Source organism: Hemiscyllium ocellatum, chromosome 21 (assembly GCF_020745735.1).
Source record: "Hemiscyllium ocellatum isolate sHemOce1 chromosome 21, sHemOce1.pat.X.cur, whole genome shotgun sequence".
In the NCBI taxonomy this organism is placed as follows: domain Eukaryota; kingdom Metazoa; phylum Chordata; class Chondrichthyes; order Orectolobiformes; family Hemiscylliidae; genus Hemiscyllium; species Hemiscyllium ocellatum.
Window position 1 is genome coordinate 40952473 of NC_083421.1, and position 12765 is coordinate 40965237.

The 12765-nt window shown below is 36.5% G+C and overlaps 1 protein-coding gene across 4 annotated transcripts in view; it reads left to right on the top strand.

The window, feature by feature from the left end:
* LOC132825833 (myomegalin-like) overlaps positions 1 to 11777 on the top strand; it is a 138688-nt gene extending 126911 nt beyond the window's left edge. For all 4 annotated transcript variants that reach the window (XM_060841367.1, XM_060841364.1, XM_060841366.1 and 1 more), the window contains 4 exons: positions 1675 to 1818; positions 2831 to 2969; positions 4503 to 4549; positions 11101 to 11777. In XM_060841367.1, coding sequence (XP_060697350.1) covers positions 1675 to 1818; positions 2831 to 2969; positions 4503 to 4549; positions 11101 to 11139 — 369 coding nt within the window. In that variant the 3' untranslated portion in view covers positions 11140 to 11777. The remainder of the gene's footprint in view (positions 1 to 1674; positions 1819 to 2830; positions 2970 to 4502; positions 4550 to 11100) is intronic.
* Positions 11778 to 12765: the final 988 nt, after the last annotated feature.

Genomic DNA, 12765 nt, shown 5'->3' on the forward strand with positions numbered 1-12765 from the left:
AATGGGGTTGAGGAAGATCACCCATGATCAAATGGTGGAGCATATTTAATGGACCACATGGTCCATTTCTATTCCTGTGTCTTATGGCAAACTGCCCAATATCTCATTGGCACAGTCCTAAAGGCCTCTGGTCTTGTCATCATGTACTCAACTGCAGAATACTGTGACCTGGTACGGTTCTAAACTGATTAAATGTGCAATCCTGCTCTGCAATGCATGTTATCACAAATACTCTTTAAACAACTCACCACCTCCTGGTAACTATTCCTGAATAACATTTCTCCACCCCCATATCAAGAGGGAAATTGCAATAGCAAGCTACTGGAGGTCTCCTCCAACTCGGGTGTGCCTTTTATTCAGTGATTTCTCCTCTCACTGCACACAGATATCATTAATACCATGGTTTTGTTCTAATGTTACCAATGCCCAAAATAGTCTGGAACAATTAACCAATTAGTTTAGAAATGGAAACTTTTCTCTCAACCATTTTAAATTCATTTTAAAGCGCACACAGTGATAAGGATGTTTTCTTTTCCACAATACAAACTTCCATTATCTTCATCAATGTCATTTTTTTTTTTATTTAAGTACCAGAAACATTTTGAAATGGTACAAAGTTACTACATTCTTCCTTAAATTTCTTTCAGCTTCTTCCACACTTCAGATCATTTTATTTACTTACATTCTATGGTTTATATGGAAGAAATGGCAGTAGTTTCAGCAGGTCTGACAACACCAGTAGAGAGAGAGAGAGAACATTTACATTTCACATCTGTGACTTTTCACCAGAACTTGGAAAAGTTTGAAAACTGAAAGGGGAAATGATAGGAAGAATGAAAATGAAGGACTGACAGGATGGTTTGGAGATTTTAAGTGCTGGCTCTCCAGCTTAGATTGAGCTTCACTGAAACATTAACAGGCCAAACATAAAGGTCAGAGTTGGGAGCAAAGAGTAGAATTAAAATGCCCCAAGGTGCAGGAAGTTAGGGGTCATGCTTGGAGACTGACTTTGACTTCTGCCTACTGCTTTACTACAGCAGTGTAGTTGAGTTGCAGAGAGATCTATTTGAAAGTGGTGCTCACAGTTTTGGTTTTTAAAAAAAAGACTGGACATGTTAGCAACACAGCAGGATGACATTAATATCCAAATCTGAGCGGACCATTGTAGATTTGTACATTCCATTCTTAATATGCAGTCAGTTAAGAACATATAATCATATATATTCCAAAGCATAGCAAATTCACATGTAAATTTGAACAAATCCACAATTTGATTTGCAAATTAAACCAGCAAAAACTTTGCTAATTCAGGTCCATCTTAAAACCTCATCTGAGACTTGATCCAGTTCTTAATCCTGGGAGCATAAGTGGGTGTGTGGAGTCTACGTCTGAATCCAGAATATACTTAAATCTTGGTGCTTCATATTAAAAAGCCCAGTTTTGTTAGCAATTTTTCTACCCGTCAGCATGTAGAATTAACCTGATATGAAACGAAATTGGTCACAGGTTGAATTATTGGACGCCTAAGTGATAATAAATACCTTTTTTGTTATTCTGGAACATGCTGTTTCAACACCAGAAACGAGATGTTTATCTTTTTTGTTATTGTGCTGCTTAAAGTTTTTTTAGTAAAGTTGAGTCTAACTTACTTGTCTTTTTTGTTTGCTGCTCCAGGAACTAAATGAGCTTTGCTTAAAGGACTTGTCCTCAACCATAAAGACTTTGGAACAAATGCTTGAGGAAGCAGGACACTTGGTAAAACGCTTCTGGAGGGTATCTTTACCGATCTCTTCTGCCAGCTCCAGTCATCGTACACAGGTACAAAGATTGAATTTATTGGGCTAAAGCAGTTTCTTTTCTAATTCCTTCTAGTGTCCAGCCTGAAAACAAATACTTTTCATGAAAGAGGGTTATTCTGTCTTGGTGCTGTAATGCAGAATCATAGAAACATGCAGAACAGAAAGGGTCTGTATGTTGAATTTCAAATCTAAAATTCGGAATCACAGTTCATTGGCAATGCAATGGAAGTCCAGTTCTGAAAGCACCTTTTGGGCTTTTTGCCCAAGTGTCTGATTATTTGGCAGATGAATTATTTGGTACAAAGCCGTGTGGAACAAGAAGAAAGCAAGTTTTAATCCTTTATTGATACATAGCAAGCTGAACGCAACTCCACAGTGCTGGGAACAATAGAATTTACCATTTTCATAGCATTAGACAACGTAAATGGAAGGCATTCAGACTGTTGCCTTAGGTAGCTTTTTGAAAAACTTTTTTCAACCAGTCTGTATCCATGTGCTTTTACCATAGTTAATATATCCAAATTCCTTTTGGATTACTTGATGTTTCCCTACACTAAGGGGAAAAATTCCACAATTTAAGCTGAAAGGTTTTGTACAGATGAATGTGCTTCATATCTTCTAGCACAATGTTCTCCCTGATTAATTGAACTGTTGAGAAATATGCTCCATATTCATGCAAGGAAAGGATCCAATCAGATTCAACCTTAGCACAATAACTTACCTGTTTGGGAGAGATGGTGAATACGCGCAGTTAACTTCTCTAAAATTCTATTGCACTGTACTGAGGAACCTTGATTTTCCAAACATCACGGGTGGGCAGTATTTCATTTGGTTAATCGAATGCCTGATGACATAGTTTAGTCGAGCATCGGGACCTTGCGATCTTGCCGGATGATCCAAAATTCTGATAATCAAATGCCAGATAATAGAGGTTCTTCTATAGGCCACACTTTGATAACTAACTAATGAAGATATGGGAACTGAACATAGGCATTAGCACATCTTCATTTCTTTTTTTCTTTGCCCTATAGGGAAAAACTGTGACTGATGAAATTTACCGGCTACGCAAGAAATTGACTGATCAGGAGAAACTTTTGCATGGCACAGTTAAGCGTCTTCGTACGACTAACCAACTTAAGGAGGGAATGGAAAAAGTCATCATTAATCAATGTATGTAACCATATCAGTCATCATTTGGTTCTGCTTCTTGATCAAGCTGTTTTCGAAGCATCACATTTACTTTGATTGTCTTTGCTTAACATCTCCTTTTTCAATTGCTAATATTTTTGCTGAATAAATATTGAAACATCATGTATTGGTTGTAAAAATGAATCATTTCCCACATGGGAGCACTAAGTTTGCCACCTTGCCTAAGAAACACATGCTGTGCATATGGGGTTTAGTGATTATGGTTATGCTTAAAATCTGATTGAAGATTTGTAGCTCGGGTATCCGTTGTTGTGGTTCTGCTCGCCGAGCTGGAAGTTTTTGCTGCAAACGTTTCGTTCCCTGGCTAGGGAACATCATCAGTGCTGTTGGAGCCTCGTGTGAAGCGTTGCTTTGATGTTTCTTCCGGTATTTATATTGGTTTGTTCTTGCCGCTTCCGGGTGTCAGTTTCAGCTGCAGTGATTTGTATGTGGGGTCCAGGTCGATGTGTCTGTTGATGGAGTTTGGGGAAACGGCAAGAACATCCATCAACAGACACATCAACCTGGACCCCACATACAAATCACTGCAGCTGAAACTGACACCCGGAAGCGGCAAGAACAAACCAATATAAATACCGGAAGAAACATCAAAGCAGCGCTTCACACGAAGCTCCAACAGCACTGATGATGTTCCCTAGCCAGGGAACGAAACGTTTGCAGCAAAAACTTCCAGCTCGGTGAGCAGAACCACAACAATAAGGTTATGCTGTCATTAGGTACCCCGTGCAGCCCTTTTTTATTTCTAACATTTTATTTTTTTTCTCTCTCCATGTATCGTCTCAACTGATATATTTTTAACATCTTAATTCATGCTTTCAGATTGTTATTCTGTTTTAGATTCCACTGCCAGAGAAATCACTAGGATTATGTATCCTTAGATTCACAAATGTATGCAATACTCCTACATACCTGTAGCTACTAGCTGTACCTTGTCAAGTGGTAAAATGAGTAATCGAGCAGCTCACTTGTAGTCATTTATTACTACTTAGATGACACGATAACTCTACTTATCTGTGAGTCAACTCCATTTCATGCAGTTCCATAAACTGATGAGTTGAAAAATCAAGAACAAAATTGCATTTTTTTTTATATAAAGCGGTTGGCAGCACTAGCAGTGAGATTATCAAGTATCTCCAGGATTCACTTGTGCCTTTAGGATTGAGAACTGGACAGTCTTAGTTGAGTTATTAGATTGATCTGAGCTAGTACAGGATTTGGTGATTTAATTTACAATTCTAATTGTGGATTTGTCTAAATTTGTATATGAATCTACTGTACCTTGCAATATTTATGACTGTATTTTCTTATCTGACTGCATATTAAGAATAGTGCACAGAAATATGCAATATCTATTCACATATTGGAAATTAATGTGCCACCTGCTGTGCTGCTAACCTGCTCAGTGTCTTTTAAGATTGTCAGCCATGTATTAAATATAAATATTAAATATATCTGTGGCTTATTTTTAATTGAAGTCTTCTATTCCTTTTAAAGTGTCATTAACTCATGATGTTCTGAAGAAAGCTAGAGGAAATCTGGAGGTGAGTGAAGCAATCAAATAATCTGTGATTGAAGATGGTTAAAATGTTTAAAGCAATTTGATTTGTGATGATGGAAATTGCTAGCACTATAATTACTAAAGTTATCTCTCCTGGTTCTGTTTTTCTTTTCTGATTAAATATCCTCTTTGCTGCATTTTCAAATTTAAGGTAGCTTTAAGTACTAATTTGTGATGTTTTGTACAAATGTGGACACCCACCTAGAGGAATAATATATATAAAGAATTAAAAAGTCCAAAGTTGATTCAATCAGTTGTTGTCAGTGATGCAGGCTTACGGTTATGAAGAGATACTTCAGAGGTTAAGAAATGATCTGTCAAGACGTTTTCAGGATTAAGTTGTGAATTGGGATTGATTTGATTTATTTACAATTATGACAAGCCTTTACCGAGGAGCACCACAAATTTAAGATAATCCCAGAAAAAAAATGATTAGAGAAAGAGAACATTACAGAATGTGGAATCATAACAACAGCCATTACTTAAAAGCAAGTTTGTTCAACTTGTAGTTGTTTGGAAAAGAGTGATATTGATGATTAGCGGAACAAGCAGAAGAACTGAATTGAATTGGAGAAGACAAATGTCAGCAGACTCAATAGGTTCAATGGCCTGTTTATTTGTAACAATAATGATTTGAATTTACAATTCAGTCTTTTAATCAGTTGTTCCTTTCCAGTCATTGTTGAATGGTATTGATGTTTCGAGGTAATACAGTTGATGCAGGTCCTATGCATTGGCCAGTGGAAACATAGATTCATTATGTTGACTATGTATAGATGTCACTTTCCATAGTGCAGATTGCTATGTCTGTGATTGTTTAATTTTGCCTGATGCCTATAGGGTCCTTTCAATTTATGTAATGCACTTGTCATTAGTGAGACTGACTGACTGATTAACAGAATAATAAAGTTGCCTATAGATTAGGATCTCCCTCTGGTCTCGACTAGAAGTGTGAAACAACCATGTAGAAAATTGTCAGTGCATCTTACTCTGAGCGTAACACTTATTTTGCTTAAAGTCATGATTGTTTCAAAAGTAATAAATAATAGGGAGTGAAGTGAATTGAAAGAACATCGTGTGATATCATAACACCTGCCAATTTACTAGGAGCTTGCTTCACAGCAGTAGAAGAATTAAATTCACCCTTATTCTTCATATTGTTCCATTGACTATAATCATTTCCATTGTTTGAAATGTTTTTAACCAAAAATAATAAACAATTATAATTTATCTCTGAAAATTTGTAGTCTAGGTAAAGGATGTAATGCAGCACATGGGCAGGTGTTTATGCCCCAATATATTTAATACAGACTTGCTTATGTGACCTGAGTTTAGTCCTCCCCACCAAACCATCTCAACTTAGAATTTCAGCTGATGCAAGTTTCATTGGTTAACATCTATAAATGTGAAAGAAGTTAACACACTGATGTTAAAGCAGCCCCTAGAGTTGTAGTGATTAATATGCTCAAATCTTAGGTCTCAATTTATTTCTGTTATAAACAAACGAATAAGGAGGATGAACTAAATTAGAGTCTGTTCTATACCGCCATGCATTCAGAGTGTCCAAGGAGGGTACATTAACTCTACATGCTTAAGATATAAACATGCTTGATCAACCAATCTATTGACTTTTGCTCTTTCTCTCTGATCTGTTCACTTTCACCTAGTTTTTAAGTGTACTATCTCTAATCTATAGTTTCCGTAGTTTTTAAAGGAGAGAACTGACTACTTCACGTGCTGTGTAGGTAATACTGATGCTGAAAGAAGGGTCTGTGGGCTTTTACCTAAATAGCAATGTAACTGTGTGTCAGAAGACATGGTCAGTTATTAGGCCAGATATCTACTGATGCATTTTTCCTGATTAAATGAATAACAGTGGTTTCAGATCCAGACAGCTGATATGCAGTACCACTGGCTCACTTAGAAATGACACCTTTCCTCCTCTCTTCCCTTGTGAATATTCTGTTTAAAATTTTAAGACATTCAGTGCTCAGATTCTGAGAACATGTAGAATGCAGTCAAAAAACTAAGAGTGCTGTGAAGATGTACTGCCTTACTTTTCCTTTTGCATGAGTGGTATTTAGCTCTGCAACTGATTACAAGCATAAGCTGAAAAGGCCATTTGGATGACCAACTAGAGGTTTTATCATGTAAATAATCTTGTTTCAAGCTGATACCTCAATCTTGTTGGGGATCAGGCTAGTCAGATACACCGAAATGCCAAGGTGACCTCAGCTGAGCTCACTGAACCATGCTCATTCTGATGTCATGTCATCAATCTGAAAATGAACCATTTTTCTCTGTCCTATTGTATCGCCTGACCTGAATATTTCCATATTTTGAAATTTAGTCAAAATTTCCAACATGGGCATATTCTGCTTCTGTAAAAATGTCAACATCAGTCTATAAATAGTAAGCCTTCCGACATATGTAGCTGGCTAAGTGGCAGTTTGATTCAGTGGCTAAAGTATCGTTTCTAGTGCCACGTCAGTAGTCAGTCACATTATCTTACACAGTATTTCAGTACAGAACGGGGAGTATGCCACATTGTCAGAGATGGCAATAAGGCAGGATCATCATTCCCTTTATAGCCATGTGAACAGTGAAGACCGTAAAGGTGACAGTACACAAGGATGATACCGAATGAATTGGAAGTTTATTTAGGTTCAGTTAAGTTTTGCAATATAATTATTCTATCTAGATTGAATTTTGCAGCTTTTACCAGGGATGAACAGAATGTAAACCAATTTTAAGATGGATTATTTTTATGGAGTAATCACTCTTGCCCAAATGGTCACTTTTCCCCATGTATTTGCAGGCAGGGTCTTGGCATCAGCTGGCCTCAACAGGGTTGAATCAATTCCAGAATTCAGCTCAAAAATATCACTTTTGAGACACTATGCAGTGTTGAAATAGTGGTGCTGGTCATAAATATTGAAGGTAGATGAAGGTTTAGCCCCATTCTGGGATGATTTATAAAAATTACTGTGGAAGTGGGGTGATTTTCTCGGAGTTAGCAAGGCTGAATTCAGTGACATTGTGCGGGTGAGGTATCAGGTATACTCTGGTAATCAACAGGAAATTATGTGGTAAAGTATAGGCAAATCAGAGGTAATTGTTTCAGATATTTCAAAGCAACTGGGGATGGGGGTTTTAACGGAAGTATGAATAATATAAAAGAGGAACTGAGTGCAGGGGAAAAAAAATCACCATCTTGGAAGCTGGCCACTGTTTTCTGTCACTCCTGATTGACATCAGCTTCTGCTTAGCACATGCATGTTCTTTGTGCCACTTAGAGATGGTGTTTGAATCACTTGCAGCCTTATTTTTAAACCTCCTTATAGAATCATGTACAGCACAGAAACAGACCCTTCAGTCCAACCCGTCCATGCCAACCAGATATCCCAACCCAATCTCGTCCCACCTGCCAGCACTCGGCCCATATCATTCCAAACCCTTCCTATTTATATACCCATTCAGATACCTTTTTAAATGTTGCAATTATAATAGCCTCCACCACATTTCTACCATGCTATACATGCGAATGTACTTTCCTGTGTGCAAAAAGCAATTGATTGCAAACTTCACTTTCTAAAAGCACATTGTAAATTTAAACCAGGGGGTTTTCAAGTTAAAAATGTAAATTATTTACATGTTTTATTGAGTATAAACCAGTTTTTAAATGTTTTAAAAGTTTGACTTGGAAACTAGTCTAGTACTTACAATGACCATTTACAAATTTGCATTTCAACATTTTTTTTTGCATGAATTCCCTCCAGTTGCACTTCCCTGTATTAATCAATACACTTTTGTGTCTAAAATTCTAATCTTTATTTTTCAAACTTATTTAATTCAGTGTTTTACTCCTTTTTCTTTTTCTCTCTCCACTCTTGTCCTTAATCGGAGCATTTGCAGATGAATCATTACATGGTTTTTGATCTTAAAGGCTTTCAAAAGCAAAGTGAAGGTTGGTGATGTGTGTAATCGCTTGTGTGACTGCATGCAAATACCTGATTCACGCTGATCTGAAGGTTCTGGGTTGAAATTATTTCACTTCCAATTGTCTGATGGTTTCCTGACTTGGTGTTTTAATAACTTTTTATATCTGGTAATGCCTTAATTGATTTGGTGTTGTTTCTTTATTTCATTGGTTCACAACGTATAGGAGCAGGACATCTTGCAATGTACCTTGTCTGTTAAGATTTTTTTCCTTCAGTCTTCAGTGAAAGTTATGTTTTCCCACAGAGTTGCTAGACTTAAGAATTAATAATTATCAAGTGAGGGCAGTGGGGCATCTGGAATCTTGGCAAAGGCGCAGAAATTGTATCTCTGTCAAATGAAATTTTAAGGAATTTGAAATAAATAGTGAATTGGAGTTGTTATGAAGGTGTAAGGGGTACTGTACCTTTGAGAGTTGAAAGCTAGCAAGGACTTAGAGACAGAGTCGGGAACAAGGTAACAATGTAATGCTTGGTCAGAACAGCAAGCACTGCCTGGGTGGCTATGCGACAAAAACAAATTCAAATTTGGCCAATCAGTTTAAATTATGCTCCAAGATACCAAACTTTAATCAAGTTTGAATTTGGTATTTTGACAATATTAAAACCAATGAAATGATCCAATGTTTTGGGGTATAAAACCGGAAAACATTGAACAGTTGAGGCAAAAAGACCAACAGTTGTAGGCTGTTAGTCAGAACACAGAGGTTCCTGTCTGGAGAAGGAGTTTGCACAGAGGAAAACATCAACACCGACCTGGAGAGCAAATCTGCTGAGGAAGATACAAAGAGAAGATTCGATAGCTGGCTAGTTTTGTAATTTGAATTTTTCTGTAAATCCTAATTGGGGGCTTTATTGAATCAGCATTGTAGAGGGCAAAGTAAAAGGTTTAGAAAAATGATTTGTAAATAGTTAATATTGTCTGTTAGTTTTTTTTAAAAGTTGTTAATTTTTACTTTAAATAGTGACTTTTGGAATAGTTCTTTACCTCTGGAATTTTCGCAGATTACCGCACAGGGTAAATCTTTTCTGGGTTGCTGGTTTAAATTAGCGGGAGCGGGTTTGTCTGGTGTTATAACAGAGTGAGTGACTCACATAATATTACATGTAGGAGGAGAAATAGAGTCAGAGGGAGGAGGAGAAAAAAGAAATAAAGGGAAAATCATGCATTTTCATTTTAATCTAAAATCTCCAATTCATCTGTGCCTCAAGAAACAAGACTCTACATTTTTAAATACCTCTGGGAAAGAGACAGTCCACCAGGTTTAATTGGAAGCACTAGCATTCAGAGTGCTGCTCCTTCATCAGGTGGTTGTGACAAACACCTGATGAAGGAGCGTCGCTCTGAAAGCTAGTGCTTCCAATTAAACTTGTTGGACTCTAACCTGGTGGTGTGTGATTTTTAACTTTGTACACCCCAGTCCAATACCGGCATCTCCAAACCTGGGAAGGAGAGACTGATTAGCAGTTATTAATAACTATCATGGCTGTAAGTCTGGCAAGTTTAAAAATTCTACTTAATGTGCAAATATAGAAACTTCATGAAAATTGAGATATTTCATAAAGCTAGAGTGTTGATAATAAGTCAGCCACTTGTGATGCTTTGTAATTCAAGTTATTTCAGCCTCATCAAAAGTCGCTGACTGATTTGCGCAATGGCCCAAATTTACTGAAGAAATATGTTAAATCCAGTATGGAGCAGTAAGCTGTGAATTCCAGCTCAGTGGAGTAATGCAGTTCAGAAAGATACTACCAAGATTCCAACATTCCCAAACTAAAGAATTGTTCCAACCCAGATGATTTTTTTTTTTGGGTCAGTTTCATAGACATCAGCCATTTTCCTGTTGTGATTCCTTGCACTTGAGGGACTAAAGTCAATGTGAAGTATTTTGTGCAAGGGAATTTGCAGGAAGCCTGAAAGAACTGCATTTTAAACAATCTCTTTAAAATATCACTTTAATAAAAGCATTTTATTACCTAAGTTGAAGACTAGTTGTATTCCAAAAGATAATTATCTCCGTTTGATGCAAAGAAGCAAAGTAATTTTTAACATTGAGAATTAATCATGTTAACAGTTTCAATTAACTCTCGTTTTTCTGTTAATGTGTGTGAATCTTTATAAGAATATGAAAATAATTCTATCCAAGGATCGCTTGCCCTCAGAGCAAAAATGGTGTCCATCCATGTATTTAACTGTAGGATCATCTTCAGAGGAACCTTTGCATAAATCTCTTTTTCAGATTTGTCCAAGCTAGGGGAAATTATGTCAAAGTTTAATATTACAATCCTAAATAGGATTTTACTGATGCTGTTGTTTTTGGAGATTTATGTTAAGTCTGCTCTCTTTTAAAATACCTTGTTTTGCATGACAGCAAATCAGTCAAATAAACTAAATTTTATTAATGTGCTGAATACATTTATTCAAGTTCTGAATGTTTGTGAAATTATTAATAGTATTGTATAAATTGCTACTTCATATTTTTAATTTGAGTTTTTATGACGTTATCTCAACAGTAAATTATTTTTCTTCAAACAGATCCAACCTTCTGAAGCTCCAGTAATTGGAAGTAACTAATTTGGTTGATATAGCTGCAATGAGATCTTCCAATGAAGAGGTTTGCTCTCTTCCTGAAAAGTTTGACTCTTTAACATCATTTTGAAAATAATTTCTTAACCTGTCAACTTGCAGGTTGAATTGCTGATTTATTTTGGAATGTTATTTTTGTCTGGAAATGGCTTTTTTGCACAGAGGTGTAGAATTGTTTCTGCATAAAATAATGTTAGATGTAACCATGAGTACTTGCAAGAAACTAGCTTTTGGAACAGTACAGGTGAAATGTTGTGGATTTAAAAAGAGTGAACAGTTCAAAGTTTTGTTTTAGATTGTAATAATTAATGATTTTAAAATAATGTAGAACATCAGAAATGTTGGAACATTTCATTTTATAGAAGAAACCTTTTGTACATTCCCTCAGTTCAGCAATAATTGTAGTGTGTAAATTCAATTTTGTAAATAATTGAGGTCAGAGTCTGATCTGCTGCAGGCTGTGTGTGATTATTGTATTGTGCTGTTTGTATATTGTTTCTTTCTTGGTACTGAAATGTTTCAAGGTACTGCCTTGGCCTTATGATTGATTCTTTTAAATGGCTTTGTTGTGTTTTTATGGAAAAGAATGTGATGTAGATTTTAAATTGTGAAACAAGCCTGCCTTACTGTACATTTTAGAATGTATGGACTTCAATCTGTTCTCTATTTTTCAAAATACATTTTATATCTTTACTGAATGTGTGTCCAGCCATTTTTTTGTTCAAACAAAATTCCATTCAAACTTGAAATATTTTGCAATGCGTTACTTACTAATTCTGGAGTATAGTTAAAAAGTACCATTGTAAAGGTCACTTTGTGAAAGTCTGTGTACCTAATCACCCATTGTGATCCGAATGTTCACTCGTCCATATTTTTAAATTATAAAGTACAGTACTGTGAAGCAAATATATAGAATAATGGGGGAGCATTTTTGGACCAGTGACCATACTTCTATTAATTTTAAAATTAGTTTTGGAGAGGGATAAAATTGGTCCATTGGTTCAAGGTCTAAATTGGGGCAAGGCAAATTTTGATGGAATTGGACAGGAACTTGCAGGGGTTAATTGGAGTAGTTTGTTTGTGGGCAAAGGGACCTCTGGCAAGTGGGAAGCCTTTAGAAGTGAGATAGCCAGAGTTCAAGATTACCTGTGAGTGTGAAGACAAGGTTGACAGGAATAGGGAACCCTGGATTACAAGAGATCTTGAGGCTTTGACCAGAATAAAGGAGGTATGGGTCAGGTACAACCAGTAAGATCAAGGGAGTAAGGAGGGCAAAAAAAGGGGCATGAGATAGCCTTGGCTGAGAAGATTAGGGTGAATCCAAATCTTGTGTATTAAAAGGAAAAAAGAATAACTAAAGGGAGTTTATAGCACTCAAGAGGGTCTCCTCTGTGTGTTTATCATGGAGAAAGACATGAAGACTGGAGAAGTTAGTGGTTATATCTTGGGGACAGTGCATATCACAGTAGAGGAGGCGGTGAATATATTAAAATGTACAAAGGTAGCTAAATCTCCTCATCCTGACCAGATATATCCAAGAACTCTGCAAGAGGCTAGAGAAGAAATTACAGGGGCCCTGGCTGATATTTCTGTATCATTGTGAGGTCCCAGAAG